The 26,856-nt window shown below is 41.2% G+C and overlaps 1 protein-coding gene and 1 pseudogene across 11 annotated transcripts in view; both read right to left on the bottom strand.

Moving 5' to 3' along the window:
- The window catches only part of Ints6 (integrator complex subunit 6), a 143,767-nt gene that overhangs the window by 84,102 nt on the left and 32,809 nt on the right, over positions 1-26,856 (bottom strand). For 9 of the 11 annotated variants that reach the window (XR_005493766.2, XM_063274427.1, XM_063274428.1 and 6 more), the window contains 3 exons: positions 13,094-14,349; positions 12,700-12,777; positions 11,736-11,885 (listed from right to left, as the gene is read on the bottom strand). Coding sequence is in view for 10 of the 11 variants with exons in the window: in XM_063274427.1 (XP_063130497.1) it covers positions 11,736-11,885; positions 12,700-12,777; positions 13,094-13,204 (339 nt within the window). In the remaining variant the exon portion in view is untranslated. Of the gene's footprint in view, positions 1-11,735; positions 11,886-12,699; positions 12,778-13,093; positions 14,350-15,726; positions 15,884-26,856 lie in introns of those variants that run through there. The other 2 variants (XM_063274423.1, NM_001271488.1) reach the window with 2 other exon arrangements.
- Positions 16,722-25,787, bottom strand: Sec61g-ps5 (Sec61 translocon subunit gamma, pseudogene 5; annotated as a pseudogene).

Consider the following 26,856-nt stretch of genomic DNA (forward strand, 5'->3'; position numbering starts at 1 on the left):
AAATGTCTCCAGATCCCCAGAAAGGAAACAGTCACTAGCACCCCTCTTCACGTTAGACTGAACACATTTTGGGACCATTTCACCACACAGCTTCTTATACGAGTTACAGGGGAAAGTCAATCCTCAATTCTAAAAAGTTCAGATCTTCTCACAAAGCCACATATTGGAAATGTCCATTTCCACCTAAGTTTTGTCTCTCTCTAGTAAAATACTTGTTATATTGCTTATCTAAAACCTATCTAATTCCTACTCATTCCAAAGGGGCCCAGTTTAAATCTCAGTTCTACCATGAAGTCTTCCTACTAAGGCCTTCAGTAGCCAAACCTTTCATTTTTACAAACTCTAATAGTAATTAAGATTTTCAAGCTTTATACAAACATCCCTTCAAATAAACATGGGGCTTTCAGTGGTTTTGTAGGGCATATTTAAAGTCAGTCAGTTGCATATTTGTGGAACCCGAGGTAGCAGGCTTTGAGGCCACAGAATATATCAGGGCTGAACAAATCTCTCAGAATGGGAGAGGATGAGCTTAATCCTGTGGAAACTTGATGTCCCAGGGAAGAGGGATGCAGGTGGGGGTGAGGTAGGGGTGAGGTGGGGGTGGGTGGCCAGATGGGGGTGCCCCCTCAGAGGGGGGTGAAGAACTCGGTGAGGCGTGACCAGGAAGGGGGCCAACTTTTGGAATGTAAATAAATAAAAGAATTTTTTAAAAAAGGATTACTAAGGCTTGACTTTGTAAAAAGCTAATTTAAGAAACAAATGATAAGTTTAATATTTAAACAGAATATGGATGTTACACATAAACTGTGTTCTAAAGTTTGAAAAAAGATTAACAAATTGGTTTTGGTAATTTATACTGGTGCAGAAAAAGCAATGAAGATATGAAGATAATTCTACTGAGAAAAATTACTAGAAATATGGATTAAAAAATCTAATATATCAATTGTATTAGAGACTAGATAAAATTAATGTTGGAAAAAACGCTGCAGCAACATGTTAGATGACAAGCAAAATAAAAGCAAAGGTATAAATACTTTTAATGTCAGGTAAATGAACAGGACAAAACTCCGTATGCTTCCCTCACCAGATCTGTCGAGCCTGCCCTACAGTTTAGTCATCTCCTTGGGCTCTCACCACCACAGCATCATACACTACCTTAGCAAAAGCCAGGCTAGTAGTTTCGATTTTTCCTTATTTTTTTAAGTTTACTTTGTGTTTATGAGTGCAGAAGTATGACTGCACATACTTCTGTACACATGTATGCCTGGTACCTGAGGGTGTCAGATCCTCTGGGACTAAAATTACATACAAATGGCTGTGAGCTGCCATGTAGGTACTGGGAATTGACCAGGTCCTCTGAAAGAGCAAACAGTGCTCTCACCAGACCATCTCTCTCTTTCTCCAGCTTCATAAACCATTTCTTGAACTCAGAAATCAAATTCACTTTTAAATACTCTCAAGCAGACCCTGATTGTCTATCAAAATAGGAAAATTCTGGTTACTTCTCTTTAAACATCCATGCCACATTCAGGCCCTCAAAAGAATAAATTTACACTTATTACTGCCTTTAAAAACAAAACCACCAGAGTCCTGGAGAGACAACTCACAAGAACACTGGCTCCTCCTCCAGACTTTGGTTTAATTCCCAGTACCCATATGGAGGCTAAGAAATTCAACACTCTCTTCTGGCCCACAAAGGCACCAGGCACACGTGGATGAAGACACACACACAGACACACACACAGACACACAGACACACACCCCAAACACCTATACACATAAAATAGCTTCTACATTTCTAAATTAAAAATTTAAAAATAAAAACATGGAATTCTGCAACAGTTTTCTCTATATAGTAAGAAACTAGTCAATATGTTACAGATCACAAAAATTAGTGACAAAACTTTACACTTTTAAAAGGAAAAAATTCACAACATGGGTATTATTTCTCATATGCTAGGGCTTAAGAGTAAATCTTAACTGGGTAAGACAAGGTTAGTTTCAAAATTTTTTAATCCTTTTTTTTTTGGTGGAGCTTTTAGTCTTGAAGTTCCAAAATAGCCCTAGGAAGATTTTGTTTTCTAAAATCTAACAAGGTTCAACTGCTTTAAAACTAAAAAGATGTTTTAACAAACCAACATCGGTTTTGTCATTCATCAGTCATAAATTGTATTAGTAGCTAACAAGTAATATCATGATCTTTGCTCACATACTTAAAACTAGTAATCAAGTTTTGTAGAAAATATAGCCCTTCTAAGATCCTTGTTCAGCACATACTATATTTGGGCAAATCATTCATAGTTTTTTTTTTTTTTTTTTGGTTCTTTTTTTCGGAGCTGGGGACCGAACCCAGGGCCTTGCGCTTCCTAGGCAAGCGCTCTACCACTGAGCTAAATCCCCAACCGCGATTTCATAGTTTTTAAAGATACACATTAGTGAAAAGTGTATAAGGACTAGAAAAAATTTTTTTGTTATGAAGTCATTAAGCTGACCAAATTAAGAGGTCTTGTCCACATATACCAGTATCTCAATATATATGTAATCAAACTTCAAACAGTACGCACCAAAAAAATCTTTCATATGAACAAAAGCAGATTTATCCTATTACTAGCTTTTTCCACACAAAGCTACAAAAAGGGATTATCTTACTCTTAAACTACTCTTGAACTTCTTGACCAAAGTTATCTTCCAATCTACCCCAGTTAACCATCACCAATGTGAATTCTAAAATATACAGTCCTAGAAAAAGACTGATGTGAGATTCCTCAAAGACTGAAGATGTTCTTATTTTGAAATTCACAAGTATATTTGCCTGTCTGTTGGAATGAAACTGTTTTTGAAAAAAAAATTTCATGAAAGACTTCAGTAAACTTTTCACTTGATCTTAGCCAAAAGGCCGAGAAGCGATTCCAGTAAACTTTTCAAAATACTCTTTTTAGCACTCATTGAGACCAAAAATTAAAGCCAAGAAACATGTTCCCTACAGCCAGCGCTATAGTGCTATGACATAGAGACTGTAGGTCTGGTCAGCCTCACACTAGAAAGCCGCTGCCCTGCTCAAGTGTCTTCCTTGGCACCGATAATGATCCTTATCAACTGAGTTCCTACCATATGCCAGTAGTTACTTTGCTAGGTTGATTAAAAAATATTATTTCTAATTCTTACAAACCTTTCAAAATTGGTACTTTCATCACTTTGTGGATGAGAATTTGAAGATCAGAGAGATTAAAGGACTAGTTAAAACATAAGCTCTTCAGTAGAGAGACCAACATCCATATTTTATGAGGGAAGTTGGAGATTTGCTGTTTATTTTTGGTTTTGCTTTTCTGTATCACCACAAGGTTCTAGGGAAAAAAGCAGAATTAAAGCAAACCTAGCTTCCTATTCACAGTATTTCAGTTTCCAAAAAGAAATTTACAAAATAATTGTTTTACGGTAATAAAGGGGATTGCACATCACTCAACACTCACAGCAGTCTCTGCGGTGAGCTCTTCTATTAAATGTTCCTGGAGACAGGCAAGATTAGAGACTACAGACACACGAGGAACTCACCAGTGTGCTGGATAGCCATAAGCAAGACAGGAGGCTAAGTATTTTCAAAACTATCTTAGACAAAAAGAAACAATGACAGCTAACTACAAAGCTGTCCAGGGAAGCCCTGTTACTGGCTGGCTCAAATGCAAAGATCAGCTAATTAGCCAACAAGTTTTTAGTTGTTATGTTGACTACTTAACTCAGGAAGCAAAGCATTAAAATGTGCAAACAAAAATCCTATTAATGACATATATATATAATATATTAATATTATATATATATGTTATAACCCTTGGCCTTGGTGCCAGGGAGATGGCTCAGTAGATAAACACACACACACACACACACACACACACACACACGAACTTGTAAAATTTATATTAATATAACCTTGTCCTTATTGAGGACCTATCAACTGTCCCTTATTCAACTGTATCCCTTTTTTCCAAACTGGAGGAAGAAATGTAATTGAAGCTAACAAGGTAACACGTAATATTTATATGAAATATTACACAAAAGGCTACATAAACCAGCTAAATAAAATGCTGTTTTCAAACAGGAACTGTTAAGACTTCACATGGTATTTACAGACACAAAAACAAAAATACAGAAAATCTGCTGTTATACCTTTACTCTTTTCAATAACACTTTAAATTACCAGTTACTATAAGATATATGACTATTTCAAATCTATTAAGATCTTTTGAAATGCTCCAATGTTTCAAAAATTGTAATAAATTAAGCATTATTAACTTTTCAGGACCTTTCCTTCTTCTGCGAATTTAAGAAGATACGCTAAACCACAAAAAATGAAAAGTTGTCAGAATTCTGCTCAAGAGTATATAAAAGTTCAGTAAGCTTCATTAAAAAACTTGTAATAGCAAATATAAATAAAGGCTCTAAAGTAGGGGTGGAAGTATATAGAGCTCAGAAGAGGACTTTCCTAGCATGCATAAATCTTGTGTTCCATCCACAGTACCACACCAGCCTTCATGGTGGAACCCAGCACTCAAGAAGTGGGGGCAGGAGGACCAAGCATTCAGGAGCAGGGCTCAGAAAAGTTAAGGGTACTTGCTACTACTGCAGAGGCCCCAGGACTGGATCTCAGCATCCACACAGCAGTTTACAACTGTCCTTCAGTTCTAAAGGAACCAAAGCCAAGGTACAAATGCAGCACACATAAAGGCATGAGCAAATATGCATGAGATAAGTAATTCTTGTAAAGAAATTCAAGATCATCCTTGGCTACATAGTGCATTAAGGCCAATCTGAGATAATTAAGACCTTGAGTGGAAAGGGGGTGTGGGGGAGGGGAGTAAGATGACTCAGCATGGACATGCTAGCAAGCCAACTGAATAGAGTTCAATCTAATGGTACTTCATGGCGGAAGAACAAAACTGACGCCAGCAAAATTTCCCTCTAACCTCCAATCTATGTTGTGCCCCAATAAATAGGTAAACATGATTTTAAAAGTTATAGAAACAAAGAAAAGCAAAACAAAAACAAAACTTCTTCTGTGTTAGGTTTATAATCAGTAAAACATGCATAATTACATAAATTAATTCAGCTAACAAAAATAGTTTATGTAAGGAAATCATTTCTTTTGCTTTTTAAATAATTTTAATTGGTTACTTTATTTAGGGAAATCAATTTTTAAAAATGAAAGAAATGGGCTCATTCTATGATCATTTGTCATCTAAAGAAAACACCTAAAATTAAAAAATACATATATATTAAGGCATTTTAGTCATAAATGTCAGATTATAATGGCTAAAAATTTTAAATTTCAAATTACAAATTATGGCATAATAATAGAGCAACATTTTAAAGACCCTAGAACATAAACAAGGCTAACCAATCTTTAGTTGCTTCTAACCATAAATTATCTTACATCAACTCAACACTCTAGGTCGGCAGAAGCCTCACTCAGACACTAGAGTTGCTCTTTGTCTTTCTCTTTTCAACTATACAGAATTTCTTGCCGCTTGTATTTAAGACATCACAAGACAATTAAGAACACAAAGATGTTCTTTGGATAAAATGTTGTCATTTTCCTTCTGAAATGCCAAATCCATGCAATTTTTTTAGTATCTAGAAAACAGACTTACAGTATCAAAAAATACTGTAGCAAGTTTTTTGGAACGAAAACAGCTCCTAAAAGCTCTTTATAAATCAGACCGGTAGAAAACAAAAAAAAAATCCGAGGGCAATATGATTTAGGTCATATCTCTGACCTGTTAGCCAAATTCACACCCAGTTCTTGCTCAGTGTACTGCTTTTAGAATGTCTCCCCAATACTTAACACATTTCCACTCAATGTATTTCTTTAAAAACACAATCTTATAGTAATTAGCTGCCATTAAGCAACTCTGACAAAGTTATATTAATATCTCTCTCATCCCTGCTTTTCTAGGATGAACTACAAAATTCAAGGGGGAAAAAAAAAAAAAAAACCTCAACATTCTAATAGGTTTCAAACCATGTAATAGAACCCAACATTAAAGCTCACTAGATTTTTTTATAATTACAATTCTAAACAAAGGAGAAAAAAAAACAAACAGGAAAACTAGAGGTAAGCTACTGCACATCTTTACTTTGGGTTTTGTTCTGGCTTTTGAGGCAGTGTGTCTCAATAGGCAGACCAGGATGGCCTTCTGGCTTCCGTCAGAATTTACATCTGGCCTGTGCTACCAAGCCTATTTTACTGCGTATTGTTAAAAGTTTGTTTTGTCCCTAACTAAACACTTCATAGACATTTTAGACATTTATCAGATTTAAACCTCTCACTCATTCTATGGCATGGGTACAATTATTCAGAATAAGCAGCAGAGACAGGACAGCAAAGTCATTTCTTAAGTCTCACACAGTGATTTAATGACAAAGTGAAGACTGGGCATTCCATTTCCAGCTATTGCTCTCTTCTCTAAACCACATGGGGGTGGGGGTGGTATTAAGTGTAAAGTCCTCTCTCATTACTAATTATTTAAAAATGCCTTTGAAAAAGATTTGCCAAGACTATCCAATATTGCTGGAGCAATTGGACAGCCACATACAAAAGAAGAGTCAGATCTTTTATATACATTGTATATAAAAATCAGCTCAAAACAGATAAAAGGCCTAAGTGTGTTCTAAAACTATAAAAGAAATGCTTCAATAATACTAGAATAAGCAAACTTCTATAGACAAGAGAAGCACAGGGAAAGTTAATGAACTAAATAAGTTCTATGCACCAAAAGGACACAATCAACAGTGTAAAAGCCTAACCTACACAATGACAAATATGTGAATTATCTGGTAAAGGAGTTAATAACCAGAACATTAAAAAAAAATCCCAAAGAACAGGAATATAACTCAATGGCAGAGTACTTGAATAGGTGTGTGTGGCCATAATTCAACCCCCAATACAACACAAAAACAAAATTCAACCCCCAATACAACACAAAAACAAAACAAAAACTCGTGTGTCTGTGCTTGTGTCAAGTCCATGCTTAGCGTGACTTTAAATACCTCTATGTCCAGAGACTGCATCTAAAGCAGCTAAACAGCTCATGGGCAGATGCTCAGGACAATGATCAAAGATGCTAACCAAAACAATAGCAAGCATTTGCTCACACCCACTAAGGTGTTCGTGAAATATTGTGTACTATTGCTACGGAAAAGTATGGAAACCTCAAAAAAATTAAGATTTACTATTCTTTTTCTCCTCTTTTGGGTTTTTCCAGACAGGTCTTCTACAGGCCAGGCTGGCCTTGAACTCAAAAACATACCTGCCTCTGCCTCCTAAGTAATAGGATTAAGGGTGCACACAACCACTCCTGGCTAGATTTACTGTTCTCTTTCAATGTGCATATCCAAAGAAGTGAAAAATAGAGTCTTAAAGAGATACTTAACCTATTCCATTACTGACTATTCCTAATAGTCAAGAAAATTCTGACAAAAATTCTCTATGCTACAGTGTGGATGAACCTTAAGAATTGGGCAAATAATCCTGAGTCATAGTAAGACAACTACACTCTTTATCCCGAGCATCCACGAACAGCTGGTTCCTAGACTTTCCCAGAGATACCAAAATCCAGATTCTCAAGTAGTTCATATAAAATAGTATACTTATTTATAACCTACACACATCTCTTATGTACTTTCTACATAATTTCTATGTTATTTGAAAAACCTAATATAATCTTACTGTTATGTAAAGAGCTGTATGTAGTGAACAGCAACAATGGAAACATGTTCAGTACAGATGCAGGATTAGCTCCTAATTGTTTCTAAACTGTGGTTGCCTAGATTAGCAAACCCACAGATGGAGGGTCCAACTATATTTATGTGATAACACAGGTATATACAGTAGTCTAGCAAAAACAAAAACAAAAACAAAACCACCCAATAGAAAAAGGTCCTGAAGGGAGTATAAGCAGCAAAGGTTATTAATAAGCTTTAATTTTGTGAGATGAAAAAGTTACAGGCATTGCTTATAGGACACTGTGAATATACCTAGAACTATATAACTGCACACTTAGAAATAAAGAAGGTAGGAAATTTTGTTTTGTACTTTAAAAAAAAAAAAGGAATTCTGGGAGAGCAAGATGACTTAGCAGAAAAAGGTCCACACCACTAAACCTTACACAGGTTACTTCACATATGGACTGTGGCACACACAAATGGCAATGAATTTTTAAAACAAAACTTACTTTGTTAAATTAAGGGATTAATGTTTTTTAATAGGAAACAGAGTGTAGCTCTGTGGTAAAATCTTTGTCTAATATGCACCAGGCTGTGGGTTTCATACTTAACACCACACAAAAACTAACTCTTCACTATTATTTCAAATTACATTTCAGCAGTGTAGTACAGACATTACATGGCAAAGTATAATAATCTATTTCCACTTGAAAGGGTTATCTATACCTTAATATATGCATAACATAATAAACATCTATAGCTTAATAAATAAGCAAACAACACTTACTGATAATCTAAGGCAAAAGAAAACCCAAAAACTCAAACAGGAGCCAACTTCCCACCACTTCACTAACTGACGTTAAAGAGAACCTGGCCAGGTGTGGTGATGCAGACCTGTAATGCCACAGTCAAGGGAGAAGCAGGCAGACCTCTGTGAGTTCAAGACCAGCCAATCGACACAGTGAATTCCAGGCCAGCAATGGCTACTCACTGAGACCAGCTCGAAAGACAAATAGGATCATCCACCTCACCTCACACCAAAGCCATCATTTCAAACGGGGTAACTGCTCCCACCTAAAATCCTCAAAGCATTCTTTTTAAAATACACAGTATGTCAGGCACCACTCTAAACAATCCCATCAGAGCTAGTATATTGGTAGACGGGGGTAGAGTGAGGCCAGTGAGAAAAATGAGGATGTACAGACCAGAGTCAGATTGAGCAGGTAAGCCTAACTTCAAAAACCAAAACCAAACAGAAATGCTGCAAACACTGAAAAACAAATGAACAAAAAACCCCACAGAATATAAAAAATTTATGTAATACTGTTCAACCTGTCTGCATTCTTAATCTTATCAACTAGAGCTTATTTTCAGACCCATCTGAAATTGTTAAAATGTACTGCCTGTAAAGGGAAGGGATTACTAGAGGTTAACACTGATCTATGGCTATAGAAAAACCAGCAAATGGTACTAATTACCAAGTTTTTAAAAGGACCTTTATATAGGTAGAACAATTGTTAGTGTTTTCAAGGTGTTTGAGAAAACTATTCAAGAATCCTTTTTGCTCAGCTATTTCTAACCTTACAATCCTGAGTCTTCTATCTAATTAAGCATACTAAGTTGGGAGCTGGAGAGATGGCCAGCAGTTACAGAACATTGGCTGTTTGTCCAGAGGTCCTGAATTCAATTCCCAGCACCTACATGGTGGCTCATGATTTGATGCTCTCTTCTGACATGCAGGTGTACACAGTAGATGTACAGTGTAGCAGAACACTCATATACATAAATAAATATTTAAAGAGTATTAAGTTAGGGGTTGGGGATTTAGCTCAGTGGTAGAGCGTAGGCAAGCGCAAGGCCCTGGGTTCGGTCCCCAGCTCCGAAAAAAAAGAAAAGAAAAAAAAAAAAAAAAGAGTATTAAGTTAATAAATGCAATACAGAAATCAGTGTTCTTACAACTGATTATTTGAAATCACCTATGTATCTGTATGTATATGAGAAAGGGTTACTGATATAAGTATATAAATAAACGTGCACAATTAACCCATATTTAAGAAAATAACTTGGAACTATATTAAGTTGTAGAGCTGCTCTGTAAAAGTAACATGCTGTCTTCCAGTTAACCCACATTCTCTCACTCTCTCCAACTACTGAGAACATATTTAGTACTCCTATTATTCAACATGAAATGCTTATATAAAAAAATGCTAAGGTTACAGAATAAAGTCATCCTAATGCTCTTTTCCAAATATCCAAACGAGATTTAGTATTAAATTAGTTTCAATCTTCCAAAATTCTGACCACCTTTATATAAATAGGAAATAACAAGATATTTAAATAAACAAAAATGGTTTCATGATGAAAAAATCCAGAAGACTGTTTTCTTCTAAGTCAACTTTACTCAAATAAAAATTTCTATTTATTCAGAAATTGTAGCGTTTTAAATTATTTTAATGCTAGTTTCATTATGTAAAAGTTCAGGACATAAGCAAAGAGCATCAATACTGCTTCTTGCATCCTAGCAGAGTCACTGAAACAACTACGGAGCATCTTTCGTCCTTGTCGTCTGGCCAGTGAGAACATCATAGTCTCCAGGGTTTTTCTGTTGGTCAAAGCAATAAAGCTCAGAACAGTTCTCCCTTCAGCCTGAAACTTCCTACAAGAGTAAGCACACAAATGCCCTCGAACACTCCATGGTAAACAATTCTCCTACAGGACTTTATGCCATGTTTTAAAAATGTAGGAGGTGTATGTAACCAAATGTCCTTCCCTCATATGAAATATGACACAGAAAAACAGGAAATAGTTCTACAACACAGAACCAGACAACGAAAGAAAGGAACTAAATAACAAGTTTCAAAGGTGTTTGAACTCATCAAGTTTGGATTAAATTTTAAATGTTAAAGACAACAGCACTACATATAACAAAGGAAAAAAATGCTTTTACAGAAACTGACCAACAAGTGGCAAGAATTATAAAATAAAGCAACAAAAAAATGTGTTACTATAGTTACCTAAATGATGGAAATGATTTTCAGATAAGCCTGATTTGTAATGCATACTTTAAATGCTATAAGGACTAAATTCAACTAGTTTTTAAAGATGTTTAAGAATTATTCCCAATTGAGGCATATAGCTTGAAGTCACTGGAAATTTTCCTTAACATGTTCAAAATTCATGAGAACTGTGCATTATGGAACTTGGGAAAAGTGTATAACATATATTCCTAAATATAGCATTATGGTAATAGTGCTTTGCATACTGAAATCCTTGGGTGTGATATTACTCCTTGTGTACACCACTGCATATTCTTTGGTTATCTTGTATTTCTAGGACAGCAATATCATAAAAGTTATCGACATTGTGGTGAATGACTGTTGTGACTTGAAGCTCTTGCCCTATCCTCAACAGATGAAAAAAAGGACTTATGGGGAGCTTCAGGAAAACAGGCAGGCTTTCAGGTTCTCCAGGAAACATCTTCCCACAGTCTTGGAATTTTAAACTTTAGAAATTAAGAATCTGCCATTTATTTTCAGCTTCATAATGAATGTAGTCAACCAGTTACTGCACTCTATGGTAAAACCTTGCCTTTCTGAGTACACCGTCTAGGCTAAACTAAACCCTCGGCTAACAATCATTTTGCCCAACATCTCTATAATACAGAGGCAATACTGGCTGTGACCTATTCAATAGTTACATATGTGCCTACAAGAAATTTCAGACCAGCACACTGAGACAGGACATCTTCCGTTGTGTGTCTTTTATGAACTTTGAGGGACTGAAACCAAATTTGTGTCAACTTTCTAGCCAAGAATTCAGGTTTGAATTCTGAATGCAGATACATTTAAAGGGGGACTGGGGATGTAAGACCATACACCTTAGGTGTTTTGAACTGTGTGCACTGTTTTTCAACCTCGAATGTTTTATACTTGCATTCCAGGTTACATACTTTTGGACTGGTTTGTGGTTTTGTACACATAAATAAAAACAACTCTTTTCTACCTTAGTATTCAACCTACCTGCCCATAGTTGTCTATGCCAGTTACTAATCTATTTAAATTTAACAAATCAAAAGCTGTCCTTAGGGATTGGCCAAGAGTCGTAAGTCCTTCTGCCTGAAGGTTTTTCAGTTCATTCATAAACGTTGCATGGTTTTCTTTCCATCCAGCCTGAAAAGAAAGATGTAAGATTTTTTTTTATCAGTTGAAGCCATGTACACACATGGACACCGATTATAATGTGATGTCCACTAAGCAGGTATTCCATTTTGGGTTTGTATATTTAACTTCATTTTTGCTTGATACAGTTTGGGGAATGTGTTATAACTGTTGTCTCTGGTGAGGAAACTCTTCCAAAGGTGGCCAAGAATCAATCTGCTCGCCCCTACACCTTTTGTTAAGTAACAACCGTCTTAATACTTTAATAACTTCAACTGGGAAATTTGCTAATATAACATCCTCCAAATTGTGTGTAAGGGGTGGGTGTTTCGAAGGTGCTAGTGGAAGGCAGATGGCAGCAGGACTTCTTAAGTTGACCACAGCTGTCCCACCGATCTGTGGCCTTCCTAGTTCCACTCAGTGATGACCAAGTCTCGAAGCCCCCTTCCTGGCTTCCCTGCCAGCTTGGCTGATTCCCTTTTAATGCAAAACCGGGCAAGGCAAGGCTGGGCCCCGCTGTCACTCGGGCTAACTTGAATAAATATCCCCCACAGTTCATTGCTGCCGCTCACGCCGCGGAGGGGAAATGTCGGCCATGTTGATCGTAGCGCCTCCGCCGCCAGGCCGAGCTGGACCCGGAGGGGACGGCGGTGGGCCAGAAACTGCCACCGCGCTGGCGCTCCCGAGCTGGGGAGGGGCGGGAGGCCGCGGGGAAGGGACCTGGAGGCGGGAGCGGCGGTGGGGGAGGGGAGCATAATGAAGAGGGGGCGGGGAGGGCGAGCTAGGAAGGAGCAGGGAAGGGAGGGGGGAGGGCGAGGGCTGTTACCTTGATAGCATAGGGCGGCTCTTCGAAAGTGACCAGCATATACCTGTCTCCTCTGCTGGCAGGGTCCCGGGCACGGAGCTGCGGGCCAGGGTGGGGACAGGCGGGAGAGAGGGAAGCACAGAGGCGAGGTTACCAGTCACAGAAGGGTCGCTGGCCGCCCCCACAGTACCGCACACGCAGGGCCGTCCCTCCGCCGCCCCCCGCACCCACAGCAGCCCCACATGGGCCAGGCCCAGCAGAGCCCGCTCCCAGCGCCCGCCCGCCCGCCCGCCCGCCAGCGCGGTGGGGGAGGGGTCCCCGCGCCCGCGGAGCCCGCAGTAAACCCGCTGCCCCCCGCCCTGCCCCCCGCGGGCCACCGGGTCGGGGTCGCCACCCGGGCTCGGTCAGTCGGTACCTTCATGAAGGTCTCTACCGCGCCTTTGGCCGTGTCCAGGTAGGTGGTGCCCAGATGGCTGCGCTGGTTCATAGAGGCAGACGTGTCTATCAGGAACAGTAAGATGGGCATAGTGCTGGCCGGGGACACCGGGGCCCGAGGTGGTGAAGAGATGGCAGAGGTGGAGGCACCAGCGGCGGCGGCAACCGCCGATATGCGGGGCGGGGAACGCGGCCCCCGGGAGGAAAACACCGGCTATGGGGAGTTTCTCCCCCGATAGTTGAGAGGAAACTCCCCAGCCCAGGTCCACCCGGCCGTACCCCCGCCTCCGGCCTGCCTGCCCGCTGGGGCGGCCGCGCGGCCGTCTGTCCGTCCGTCCCCCCCGGCCTGGGGGTCCCGTCCCCACTCCCGGCCCCTGTGTGTGTCCCCGCGGGAGACGGGCCCAGTTCCCCACCCCACCCCCAGTGCAGGGAGTGGGGACCAGGGATCTGGCGAACAGGGGAGTGGGCTGAGGGGAGATTGGCCCTGGGGCTGTTGAGAGAAGTTTGAGAGACTCCCTCCGCACCCCAGCGGTGTCACCACTTTCTCAGCCCCTCTCGCTACTGAAGCGCTTTTCTCTCTCACACTCCGGTTTTAACTCGGGCAGGGGCTACGTAGGCTCCGCCCCTGACACGTACTCGAGTCATGTGATCCAGAGACCCTCTGCCCTATTGGCTGGTCCTTACAGCCTCATTAGCATATTCAAACAGCTCAGGGGCGGGGGAAGCCTGCAGGCCGACTGAGAGGACAGTTATTGAGCACGCGCAGAGGCGGGGCAGCGGGTGCACGCTGGAACCAGCGCAAGGGGAGGCGGACGGCCCGAGGCCCGCAGCCGGGAGGCGGGCTCCGGGAAGGGGCGGGGACAGGCCGCGGAAGCACCGCGGGTTGGGCCGGGGACTGCGTCAGCGCGCGTAGGGCGGCAGCGGGCTGTAGGCGTGTGTGTCAGGGCGTCCGGCCTTTTGGCTGTGCACCGTGACAGGGTCGGGAGAAGGGAAGTGGAAGCCGCCCCCAACCTGTGGGTGAGGGCTCTGTGTCGTGATTAAGAGTGCAGGGCCGAGAAGGGTGAACTGACGAAGGATACGGGACCGCGCAGGCCCACGCGGCGGCAGCAGGCCGGGCCTTGGGGCGGCCCAGGGGGAGGGGAAGTGAGAGGTTGTTTATGACCTGGTATTAATCCCGGCCAGTCATTCGGCTCCGGCTCTAGCTGGTCAGAGGATCCACCGAAGAGGAAGCCAGCCCTGCAAACACGAAGCGGAACTCAAATGTAGACTAGTAAAGCAACTGTCCTCTCCAACCTAGTTCCGTCTTCAAATTGTTAAGGCACTAACTAGACTATATTAAGAAATAAAAGGGGCTTTCCAAACCCCAATCCACTGCCCTCGTTTTAAAAGTGAAAAGGGATGACCACGTTTCGCAGGTGACCCAGAGAATGGATAGGTTCCTGGGAAACCCGCCTCTCAGTCTTTGCCAGTATTGTGTCGGAAAACATTCTCAGCCCGTCACGTTACCTAAAGTCTTCAATCTGCACCTGCAAGTCTGGAGATTTGTTCTCATATGAAGTTGGGGAACTGCAAGACCCGCTGCCTAAAATATGAATTGAATTTGGAACATTGAGACCTTTTTAAGACTAGGTATTTGAAGGGCCTCTCCCGTTGGCTCTGCATTTCCGGATTTTCTCTACGCTGAAATTCTGTCCTGCTAGGCATCTGAAGTGACATGCTTGTGGCACGTTTTAAAAATCAGGCTTTGTTGTTTGGGCTTTTCCTAATATTTCAAAAACAAAAAAGCCTCCGAATATTTTTTAACTTACTAACAATCAATAGTAGCATAGTGTTCTATGGGAATGAACCATAGTAGAGGCATGAGTTTATTAGAGAGTAAGATCACAACTGATTAAATAACCAGTATATGTTGCATGCTAGTTATGAGGTGTGGTCCCTATCTTCAAAAAAAGTTTGCAGTATTCTAAGAAAATATAAAAACGTTGAAAATCAGAAAATGATTACTGTAATTCAAGAAGAAAAAAAAATCTCTTAAATTGGAGCTAATAGGAATAGTTTCCAAGGTTTATGTTTACTGCTTAAGACTCCAGATCTCAAGATCTCCTAATCAGAGTTCAGTGACAATACAAAAGTTGTTTTCACAGCTCTGACGTCTTTCTTTTCCATGTTAGTCCATAATTTTTAGAAAATTAGTCTCATTTTTTTTTCACCAGGGCCTCTCAGGTGTGTGTGAAAGCTGCCTGTCTGAAAACCGGCCATAATAATGTCTACTTCCTGTGTATTATGGAATAGTATGAGTCTAGTATGAGCTAAAGAAGTAGCAGCTGCTAGTGAAAAAAGGGAAGAAAAAAATCGGGGCCCTAAAAATATGAAGAAAGAACAGCTTTGCTCATAGTCACAGCTAGACCGAGGCACCAGCCAGCAAGGTCATTAGGCCCAGATAGCAGATCACCTTTAGTCCTGAGAAAGAAATTTCCCCCTCCATGTTAGATCATTAGATCAGTTCTGACCAAGTGTGTGTGTGTGTGTGTGTGTGTGTGTGTGTGTGTGTGTGTGTGAGAACCAAAACCACGTTTGAAGGGAATGAGTCTGCTGATACACTCTGGTACTCACTGAACCTTTTACAGTTATTTGTCGTCATTTTCCAGTTGGCAGTTCTTCCCTGACTCAGTGGCATTTGCAGGTTGTCAATCTCGGGTTGCTATGGAGGCGTGTGGTGAAGATGCAGGTTAGACGCAAAGATCAGGAGAGCCAAGTCTTGAGAACTAACCTGGAGCAAATAACCAAAACCCATGCTTGCAATGGCGCTGGGGACCAAAGATCAGGTGTTCAGCCAGGAAGCTCAGAAGTTCTAAATGACAGGGCCATCTACCTGAACAGGAAATAGGGTGTGTGTGTGTGTGTGTGTGTGTGTGTGTGTGTGTGTGTGTGTGTGTGTATAAATATATATGGCATGCATATATATATGTATATATATATATATATGGAGGGGGCATCACATACAAAAACAGAAGCCAGGAAATATTAACAATCAGTCCCCAGACAGAAATGGGCCACACTTCTGAAGTGACTGGTTCACTGGGTGATGATTTAAAAGCAGTTCTTAGCCAAGACTTATGCATCAGCATTGCCTATAGAGCTTTAAAACGTAATTCACCAAGTGTCCATACCCAGAGGAAGAAGGTCCAGTGGAGGTAAGATAGTGGAGAGCAAGGTAACTGACAGGGTAAAAGTACTTGCCTCCTAAGGACCTGAGTTTGATCCCTGAAACCCACTTAGAAGGAAAGATCATACTCCACAACATTATCCTCTGACCTCCACATGCTGGATGTTGTACATCACATGCACAATAGTAAAATTAAATTAGAATTGGGTAGGCTCTGGTTTCCATAGTTTAAGTTTTTATTCAGGTGAATCTTATAGTACTGATTAATAACCACATTTAGGGCTGGCAAGACGGCACAGGAGGTAAAGACATTTGCCTCCTAAACCTGGCAACTTCAACTTGATTCTCACAACACTTAATGGCAGAAGAAGAAAACTGACCCAAAGGTTGTCCTCTGACCATCATGTGGCATGCACCCTTCCCATAAACATCATGCGCATACACAATACTACATGTTTAATGTACAAGAATAATACATGCATTTGGCCTCTAGTGTTTTTCCCATGTCCTTGTAATCACTGCATTTGTCTTTTAAAAAGTGGAGAAAATGCTGAATGTGATCCCCAATCTGTGTGGTGGGTCTGTGATGTATACACATGACTTCAATTGTATTTGGCAAAGGAAAGAAAGAGAACAAGAACACAAAATGACTTTGCAGAGTGCGACCCTTACCCAGCAAGCTTTGGCATAGAAGTGAACATGAGATGAACATGGTGAATCTTTCCTTCATTCATTTTTCTTTGGGGGAGGTGGTTCTTGGAGGACTTCTCAGGCTTACTTTCTTAAACAGGGGCCCTAAATTCAAACCAAGTATTTCCAAAGCTTCAACTGAAGAAATAACTCTTATGCTGTAAAGTGCCTGACTATGACGTGTGCCGGAGCTGTGCTGCCACACTGTGAAAGCTTTTTCTGAGGGGTATCCGTCGAGGATGGGAGAGAAGCTGGTCTTTGCTGGTGTTTTTAAAAGGATGCTGTCCTGAAGCTGGCAAGGTGGTTCAGCAGTTAGAGCACTCACTTTGCCACAGACCAGGGTTTGGTTCCCATCACACACATGGCAGCTCAACAATTGTTGAGTAGCTCCGTTCCAAGGGATCCATCTTCCTCTTCTGGTCTCCATAAGCACCAGACACACACAGTACAGTAAAGCACTCACAAACACAAAAACAAGCAAACCAAAAAAAAAAAAAAGGTTTCTTTTAAAAATAGGGAGTAAACCAGGCTGTGAGTGCATGCTTTTAGTCCCAGCACTCAAGAGGCAGAGGTAGATGGATCTCTAACTTCAAAGCCATCCTGGTCTACAGAGCAAGTTTAGGACCGCCAAGGTGACACAGAGGAACTCTCTCTCAAAAACACTAAAAGTAGGGAGTCCAACTCAAATACCCTTGTTCCACTTTAAGAGGGAATAAATAAATTATATGGAAAACTAGAAACATGGTGACTGCTTAAACAACAGCCTACCTGAAATGTTGGAGTAGACTGTTCTGGCAGAATTATGAACTGCCGAGTTATATTCCTTGTAGGAGCCAACCAGAACCATTTTAGATTATTTTAAACCAACTAAGCAGAGTAACCTTTTTCAAATAGTCATGTGTCAATAACATGGCTTTTGGTATCTGGATATGCCATTATCATGAGTGACTGTCCTCTGAGCCAAGTGACCCCCATATTTGGGCATTCAGCTGCACTCCATTGCAAAAGATTGTCAGGGCTGGGCTTGGTGGTTTCTATCCCAGCACAGAGGGACTGAGAAGACATAATAGTCTCACCTGACTATCCAGCTGCTCTCCACCACCTGTTATACCAGCTGTTGTACCCAACTCTGCTTTAATGACACATGGTCTGGGGGAGGAGAAGAAATAGAAGCCAGGAAAGAGGAAAGAGGAGAGAGGAGGTCCACTCCCATGTAAGGAAGCCCAATAAACTCACTGGTTCCCCAGAGTTAACTTTAGTGGACTCTTGCCTTGGTTCGCTGTTGGGACCTTGGACACCATTTATGTCTCTTCCTTGGAAGAGATTTAGCATCTGAATAGAACAATCAGATGAACTCAGTGTTCCTCAGAGGTAATGTAACACAGTTGCATTTGGCTGTCTTACTAGCTCTTTGCTACTCTACCTCTTTTTAGATAGTTATGCTGAGAACAACAAAAATTAACAAGCTTAACATTGGATATGAAATTACACGAATGAGGTAATAAGATAATACACAAGGAAACTTAGTTTGGATCGTACAAATTATGTAATGCAAGACCTCAAAAAATGCTACTAAAAAAGAACTTACTTCTTTCTGATGAGAAATGTTTTGCTGTAATAGCTCAAGTCACAAATGGTTCAAGGTCATCCTTTAGAGTGGATAGAACCAGGTTGAGAGTCAGAGTAGATAGTTTTCCTGGCAAAAGAACATGAGACCTGCAGATATTCTTTTAGTGTATGCATATGTGTGTCCTTGTGTGTGTGTCTCTGTGTGTGTTTGTGTCTGTGTGTATGTTTATGTCCATGTGTGTGTCTGTGAGTGTGTGCCTGTGTGTGTGTTTATGTCTGTATGTGTGTGTCTGTGTGTGTGTCTGTGTGTGTGTTTGTGAGAGTGTGCCTGTGTGTGTTTATGTCTGTGTGTGTGTTGATATCTGTGTGTGTATGTCTGTGTGTGTGTTGATACCCGTGTGTGTATGTCTGTGTGTGTGTTGATATCTGTGTGTGTATGTCTGTGTGTGTTGATATCTGTATGTGTATGTCTGTGTGTGTGTTGATATCTGTGTGTGTTGATATCTATGTGTGTATGTCTGTGTGTATGTTTATGTCTATGTGCATGTCTGTGTGTATGTTTGTGTTTGTGTGTGTGTCTGTTCATGTCTGTGTGTCTGTGTGCCTCTATGTGTGTCTGCCTGTGGGAATGTGTCTGTGTGTGTGTGAGTGTGTTTATGTGTGTGTGTGTCTATGTGTATGTTTATGTCTGTGTGTGTCTCTGTGTGTTTGTCTGTGTGTGTGTCTGTTCATGTGTGTGTGCCTGTGTGTGTCTGTGTGTGTCTGTGTGTGTGTCTGTTCATGTGTGTGTGCCTGTGTGTGTCTGTGTGTCTGCCTGTGGGTATGTGTCTGTGAGTATCTGTGTCTCTCTGTCACTGGGACTGAGCTATGGTTCTTGCAGACAGTAGGCATGAGCACGATTGCTCAGCTATATTTTACACTTTTTAATTTTGAGGCAGTCTCACCAAGTTTTCCACACTAGTGTTGAATTTCCTCTGTAACCCACACTGTCCCTAAACTTGTCCCCTAGTCTCAGCCTCCCAATGGACTACAGGCATGAATCACTAGAATTGCTCAACTAACTCCAGATGCACATGGACTAAGTGGCCAACACTGTGCTGGCCCCTGAGACTTTGTAATTCAATGAAAAGGAAACATAAAATAGTGAGATACAATGCCTTCAGAAGACCTCTGCACACACAGAGTAAGACTAATTGCTAAGGAATTTCTTTGAAAATGCAAGGTAATGAACCACATTTCATCAGCTTAGGAACACCTTATATTGCCAACAGTCATCCTGGGGGGCGGTGGGTGGAGGGTTGTCTGAGTGGTTAAGAGCACTTGCTGCCCTTCCAGAGAACCCAGGTTCAATTTCCAGCATCCACAAGGCTGCCCACAATCATCTTTAACTCCAGTTCAATGAGCCATAGTGCCTTCTTCTGGCCTCAGTGGGCACTGGATACACTGTACTGATGCACATATAGGCAAAAGCCTCATGCACACAACTTTTGTTGTTGTTTCAATTTAAAGACTTTTCAGGGGCTGGAGAGATGGCTCAGCAATTGAGAGCACTGACTGCTTCCAGAGGTCCTGAGTTCAATTCCCACACACGGTGGCTCACAACCATCTGTAAAGAATCCAACGCCCTCTTCTGGTGTGTCTGAAGAGAGGAACAGTGTATTCACAGACATAAAATAAATCTTTAAAAAAAGGATTTTCATTTTGAACCAGTGTAGGACTACTGCTAGTTAAAGTATGTAACAATAGTGACTCATCACATAGAAATTATCCTCAATAATGAATTCTGCTAATGAGCATGAGTGAGAGGCAGAGATCTTTGCTTTTCTTTTTTCTTTTCTTTCCTTCGGGTTTTTTTTTTTTTTTTTTTTTTTTTAAGAACACACTATTCCTGTCTCTGGTATTTCCTTCCAAACCCTTGAAATCTGTTCTGTAAGATTTTTGACCTAATAGGTGTCACTGCGTACCTTTCAGACTGCAGTCAACTTAAAATCCTTTTGTACACAGCTGGCTGACTGAAAAGCCTCGAAAGTACAGTTGTCATGCCACTGAGAATAACCACCGCAAAGTTCGCATGCTCCAGCTCTGACAACCGCTCAGAACTGCCTTCTGGTGTCCGCATTGCAGGGTGTCACTGGGAAGTCAGAATCCCAGTTTTAGAATTTTTAAAGGGAAATATACGTGATAGTGATGGGGAAATACCAGTTATGGGTGATACCTGTTAAAGTCAATGCTGGGAGGAGATGCAGAGGGCTGTGTGAGCGGTGAGGATGGACAGATAGCCCTCATACCATGGTGGCAAAGCAGAGGCCACATGAGGATTTGTGAAGGGGAGCCAGGGCCTCTGCCTGGAAGAATGCTGAAAACAGAAACTGGGCCATCTCCTGGAAGGTTTCATGTGCCCAATTAAGATATTTTGGATTTTGTGCTTTAAATGATAGGTTGAAAAAAATGGTAGAGGGTCAGAGAATGACCCAAAGAATTGAAGTCTAACTTTAGGAAACAGTTTCATGTGTAGATGTTGATAGTAAGTACAAACAAATGCTCAGCACAGGGTCTAGAGAGATGGCTCAGTGATTAAGAGCACTGACTGCTCTCCCAGAGGTCCTGAGTTCAAATCCCAGCAACCACATGGTGACTCACAACCATCTGTAATGGGGTCTGATGCCCTCTTCTGGTGTGTCTGAAGACAGCAACAGTGCACTTATGTATAATAAATAAATCTTTTTTAAAAATGCCCAGCACAGCTTCCCTCCCTCAGGCTTCCCTAAAGACTGCTCCCCGACAGACACCGCTCCCCTGAGAATAGTTCACCTGTCTCCTTGACGCAGCCGTACACCATAACGCCCACTCCCTTGTTTACCTGTCTGTAATGGCTGTGACTCTATGTTCAGCATGCATAATAACCCCCACCTCTCTGCTCAACTCTGTCTGTATCATAAACAAGCTGAACTTCCGGGGTGCTGGGGGTTCTTTATCTGAGAACCCAGACAACCCAATCCCAGCTCTGTCCTTGTGTCTGTTCATCTGTCTTGGATAGAACACAGAGAGTTGTTAGTCTAATAATAAAGTGGCCCTATAAGATTCTTGGGATTCAGTTTAAAATCAGATAACACTAATCCCTACCCTAGGTAGGGGCAGAAAATACAGCTTAGGATTTAGAATTAAATTGGAATGTCAGATAACATGTAGTATTTTAGTATAAGTATGTCCCCTGTGATACCCGGGACATACTCATAGTAGAAACTACATATTCTTTGAAATTCACACTTTATTGTACCTCCTGTATTTTGTTTACCAAGCATTGCAATACTATGAGTTTAACACACCGGAGACCAATTATCAGTAAATATAGTTAGGGTATGGGGAATACTATGTAACCTAGGAAATCATAAATTAGAAGTCACGGGAACCCTGAATGAGTGAAGGAAATCTGCCTGACAACCAAGAACACTCTCCTTTGTTGTTCCGGGGGAAAAAAAGGTTATTTTGAAATTATTTTAATTTAGAAATAGAAAACTTCATAGGAAAGAGGAAAGAAATGAAAAACACACAGCATCCAGGCAACGTTTTACTTCATGAGCTTGTCACCCCCTCATTGGTTCACTAGCTCCATGATGAAAAAGTACTCAACCTCCCACAGTAATGTTGTTAATAGGGATGTGGATCCATTTCATAAGGAAGCCAGTGAATCGCAGGATAACAAATCCTATCGCTGTGGCCATGGTGATCTTCCGGAATTCTTTCCTCTCAGGTTTGAGTGTATCTTTTAAGCAGTCAAATTAAGTCCTTTACAAACTGCCGGTTTGACAAACTGTATTACCTGATCCACGTTTGAGGGATGGCGGTTTGAGAGGGCAGAGACATGTAGCTTAGGAGAGAATTGAGCCCAATGGAACCCCCAAGAACTTTCTTATGTCAAGAAATAAATTTCTGGTTGAGTGTGGTTTCATATCTTTAGTCCAAGCATTCAAGAGGCAGAGGCAAGCAGATCTGTATGAGTTCAAGACAGCCTGGTCTGCATAGTGAGTTCCAAAACAGCCAGGGCTACACAGCACCTTTAACACCACCTTTAACAACAGCAAGAATTTCTCTTACACTGATAATGACAGAACATTATATGGAAATTGCATTACTAATACCATATACCACTCCTGATTACTAAAACATTGTAAATGTGTTCCATTGAAATAATTCATAAAAATAGAGAACATTTTGTAGACCCTAAAAATAGGACCATAGAATTTGCCTTCTGGAAGTACATGGCCTAAGAGAGGAAATAAAGATGCGTAGTACTGGCGAGAAAGTCAGTGGCAGCAGAGATGTGCAAAGCCTACTTTCAGTTGAAGTAAGGAATTTATTCAGACATGGCATGAATAGAAAGAAGCAGGTTTTTCCCTTCAAACCTTTTAATTTTTTAGATTCTTTTTTAACTTAAAAGTGTAGGTTATATTTGGGAGGGAGATACAGTACCTGACTGGCCCGTGAGAGACCCTGAAGTTCGATCCCCAGCACCACACAAAGTAAAGAAAGTGAAATGATGTGACAGTCAACATTTTTTAAAAGTAGAATTTTAGTATATAGCCCTCCCTTTATATTCAAAATAAAATTGGAGTCTTAACTCTTTTTTCCTAGTTGATATGTTGTAAGCATTTTGGAAGGTGTATGAGAGGCCTTGACAGACTAAAAGTATCTATGCAGACCAGTCCAGCCTCCGACTCCCAGAGATTTACCTGCCTCTGACCTCTAAGAGCTGGGATGAGAGGTGTGCATCACCATGTCTAGTTTATAACATTATTTTAGATGTTAAAATAACTTTAAAGATTTTTACTAGTGTATATTAATTATACATAGTTTGGATTTGATTCTGACATATGTGTATACAAAGCATTTTTACCACATTCATCCCCATCACTCTTGTTCCCTCCTCCCACTGATCCCTTTTGCTGTCATGCCTAGAAAAATATGTAATAAGTGCATGTTTTTCCTTTCATGGGCATAGCACAATTTAATTTCCTCCTATTAGAACAAGAGCATGTGAATGAACTAAGCAAGGCTCATATGAACTCACCGAGACTGGAGCAGCAAGCACAGGGCCTACGCAGGTCTATACAAGGTCATATTACATCACTCAGCTTAGTATTTCTATGGGAATCCTGAGTGAGCGAATAAACAAACCGGCCTCTGATCCCTGTGCCTGCTCTTCAGGCTCTTTTCCTTCTGGTGGGTTGCCTTGTCCAGCTTCAATGTGATGGGTTTTTGATTTATCATATTTTATTTGGTCACTTTTGGCTGTTATCACTTAGAAGCCTGTTCTTTTTTTTTTTTTAATGAGATAGAGAAAGAAACTGGACCTGGAAGGGTGGGAAGGAGCTGGGAGGGGTAAAGGGAGAGGAAACTGGAATCAGAATATATTGTATGAGAAAAGAATCTATTTTCAATACAAGGAAAAGGCAAAGAAAAAATTCCTTCTGTTATTTTCAGGGCTGTGTCTCAGTTGTTAGAATGCTTGCCTAGCATGCATAAAGACCTAGATGCAGTCCCCAGCACCACATGAACCTAGTTTAGTATATGACTGTAATCCCAGTACTATGGAAGCAGAGTTAGAAGGACACATGAGATTCTATTTTTAACGAAAGGGATAATGGGGAGACTGGAATGGGAGAGTTAAACAGAGAAGGGAGGAAAGACAGGAGTAGACAGCTAAAACCAAGGGCCATTTGAGGGTCATATGGAAACCTACTACAGTAGGAGCTTCATTCATTCCATATATTATATATATATATATATATATATATATATATATATATATATATATATATATATATATATATATGAAATCATCAAGTAATGGAGGAAACAAAGACATCTCTCACTACAAATGAAATTTGCAGTGCCAGGGTCACATCTAATTGAGTTGTTGGGCAAAGTGGACCCATGGAAACACCCAACCAACTCAGGCTACTGCCAATACTATTGGTTGCTCTCCATCGGTTGATGACTTATTGCTGAAGACAATACTCACATATCTCACTGAACACAGAGAAGCTGGTGTCTAACTAGAGCCTTCATCCCTACTGGCTGGTTTCACGGTACTGGAAGCTACCAGAGAACAAAATGAACAGGGCTGGAGAGATGGCTCAGTGGTTAAGAGCACTGACTGCTCTTCCAGAGGTCCTGAGTTCAAATCCCAGCAACCACATGGTGGCTCACAACCATCTGTAATGAGTTCTGATGCCCTCCTCTGGTGTGTCTGAAGATAGTTACAGTGTACTTATATATAATAAATACATAAATCTTAAAAAAAAAACCCAAAATGAACAAACCAACAAACAGAACATAATGAAACTAAGAAAGGGCATGAGAAAGGCATACATAAGCCCCTCCCACACACGCACTCACACACTCTGTGTACACAAACAAAACCTATGAAAACTCAAGAGCATAAACTATAATATTCAAGCCAAAGATCAGTAAACAAAATCCCCCAAAGCAATATGATACAAGAAATCCTAAACATACTCTTGAGTTCGTTTTGTGTTGGCCGTTCACTGCTGGGCTTAGGGCCTGACCATATGTGTGGTTTGAGTGCCAGGTAAGACTCCTTTGCAGGAACTAATTTTCCCTTTGTGAGTAGTTGGTAAGTGGAGTCCTATTGTTTCTTGAAGACGCTGTTTCCTTGGTGTCATCCACCCTTTCCGGCTCTTAGTTTTTTCTGCCTTCTCTCCTGTATAGCTCCCTGAGCTTTGAGGGAGGGATTTGATGAGACAAACCACTTAGGACTGAGGGTTCCATGGCTTCTCACTCCCTGCACATTGTCCAGTTGCGGATCTCTGTGGTAGCTCCCATCTTTGGTAGGAGTGAGACACTGGTCTACCGTTTAGCAGATATCCTTAATAGTCATTTTATTGCTATGTTACTTTAGCAGAACAATAGTTTTTGGTTTGCCCTAGGCCTATGATCTATGTATTCTTAGGTTCTTGGCCACCTGAGCATGTAAGGCAGGGGTTCCTTCTCATGGAGTGGGCCTTAAATCTAATCAGAGAGTGGCTGTTTAGCATTTGCGGCGTTATTGCATCAGTATACCATACATACAGGTCTCCATTATAGGTTCAGCGAGAGACCCTGTATCAAAACATAAGGTGGAGGGAGCTGGGGAGATGGCTCGGCAACTAAGAGTGCCTAATGATCTTGCACAGATACCTGGTTTCGTCTGTAACCTGTAAACCTTCTCCAAGTTGCTTTCTGACATGGTTTTTATCACCAAAACAAAAAGTAACAATACATACATGCACACATTCACACAAATACCTCTGCACTCACTGGTGGACGGGGGTGTGGGGGTGGGGGTGGGGGACAAATAAAACATGACTTAGCCCCTAAGAACTGCTCTTGTAGACCTAAGCTCAGTTCCTAGCTTCCACATAGTGGCTCACAGTCATCCATAATACCCAGTTTTAGGGCATCCAGTTCTTTCTCCTGACCTCCACAGGCACTGGCATACATGGGGTGTACCTACATGCATGCAAATCACCCATACACTTGAAACAAAAAAAATTGTCTTTTTTTTAAAGTGGTGAAGTAGAGGCCTGGGGATTGTTTTTTCTAATGGGACATTTATAAAAGGGCCCATTGAGAAAGTGACATTTGAGCGCTACCATGGCGATGAGACATAGAACCAGGTAGATAATGGGTGACTACATTCTCGGCAGAAAAATAATGTAACAGCAGTAAATCTGGAGTGGAGCTTGCATATGTAGGGGACAGGAGAGAAGTGACCAGAGTGAGACAGAATGTTGTTACAAGGCTCACTCCAAGACCTGATAGTTGGAACTAGCGCATGTCAATCTGTTGATGAGCGCATGTGCCTCCATGTGGGATGGGATGGGAAGTCATTGGGCAGGGCTGAGCCGAGCATCCGTTTACCTATTAGCTTAGAGTAGATTGCAGAGGGAGGAATAGGAACAAGGAGATCAGTCAGGAGGCGGCAGTGTGACTTGGGGAAAAACCATGAAGTTAATAGTGAAAGTGACTTTAGAGACAAGAAAGGAATAACTTCAAACATTCCCAATATTCTTCTTGGAGAAATTTTCTTAAAGGAGGAGTACTACGCGCATGTTAAGGGCTCGTTCTACAGACAGCAAACTTGTTCACCGGACAAGTTCCAGTCCATACTTCCGCCATTCTCAATGACATAGAGTTTACAAAAGAGCTTTGAAGGGCGAGGCATGGCAGCTCACAACCCTAGTCCCAGAGCTCAGGAAGCTGAAGCTGGAAAAAGCACCTCAATCCAGGTGCCTGAGATAACTGTGAGCTGCACA

Source organism: Rattus norvegicus, chromosome 15 (genome assembly GCF_036323735.1).
Source record: "Rattus norvegicus strain BN/NHsdMcwi chromosome 15, GRCr8, whole genome shotgun sequence".
NCBI classification, from domain to species: Eukaryota; Metazoa; Chordata; class Mammalia; order Rodentia; family Muridae; genus Rattus; species Rattus norvegicus.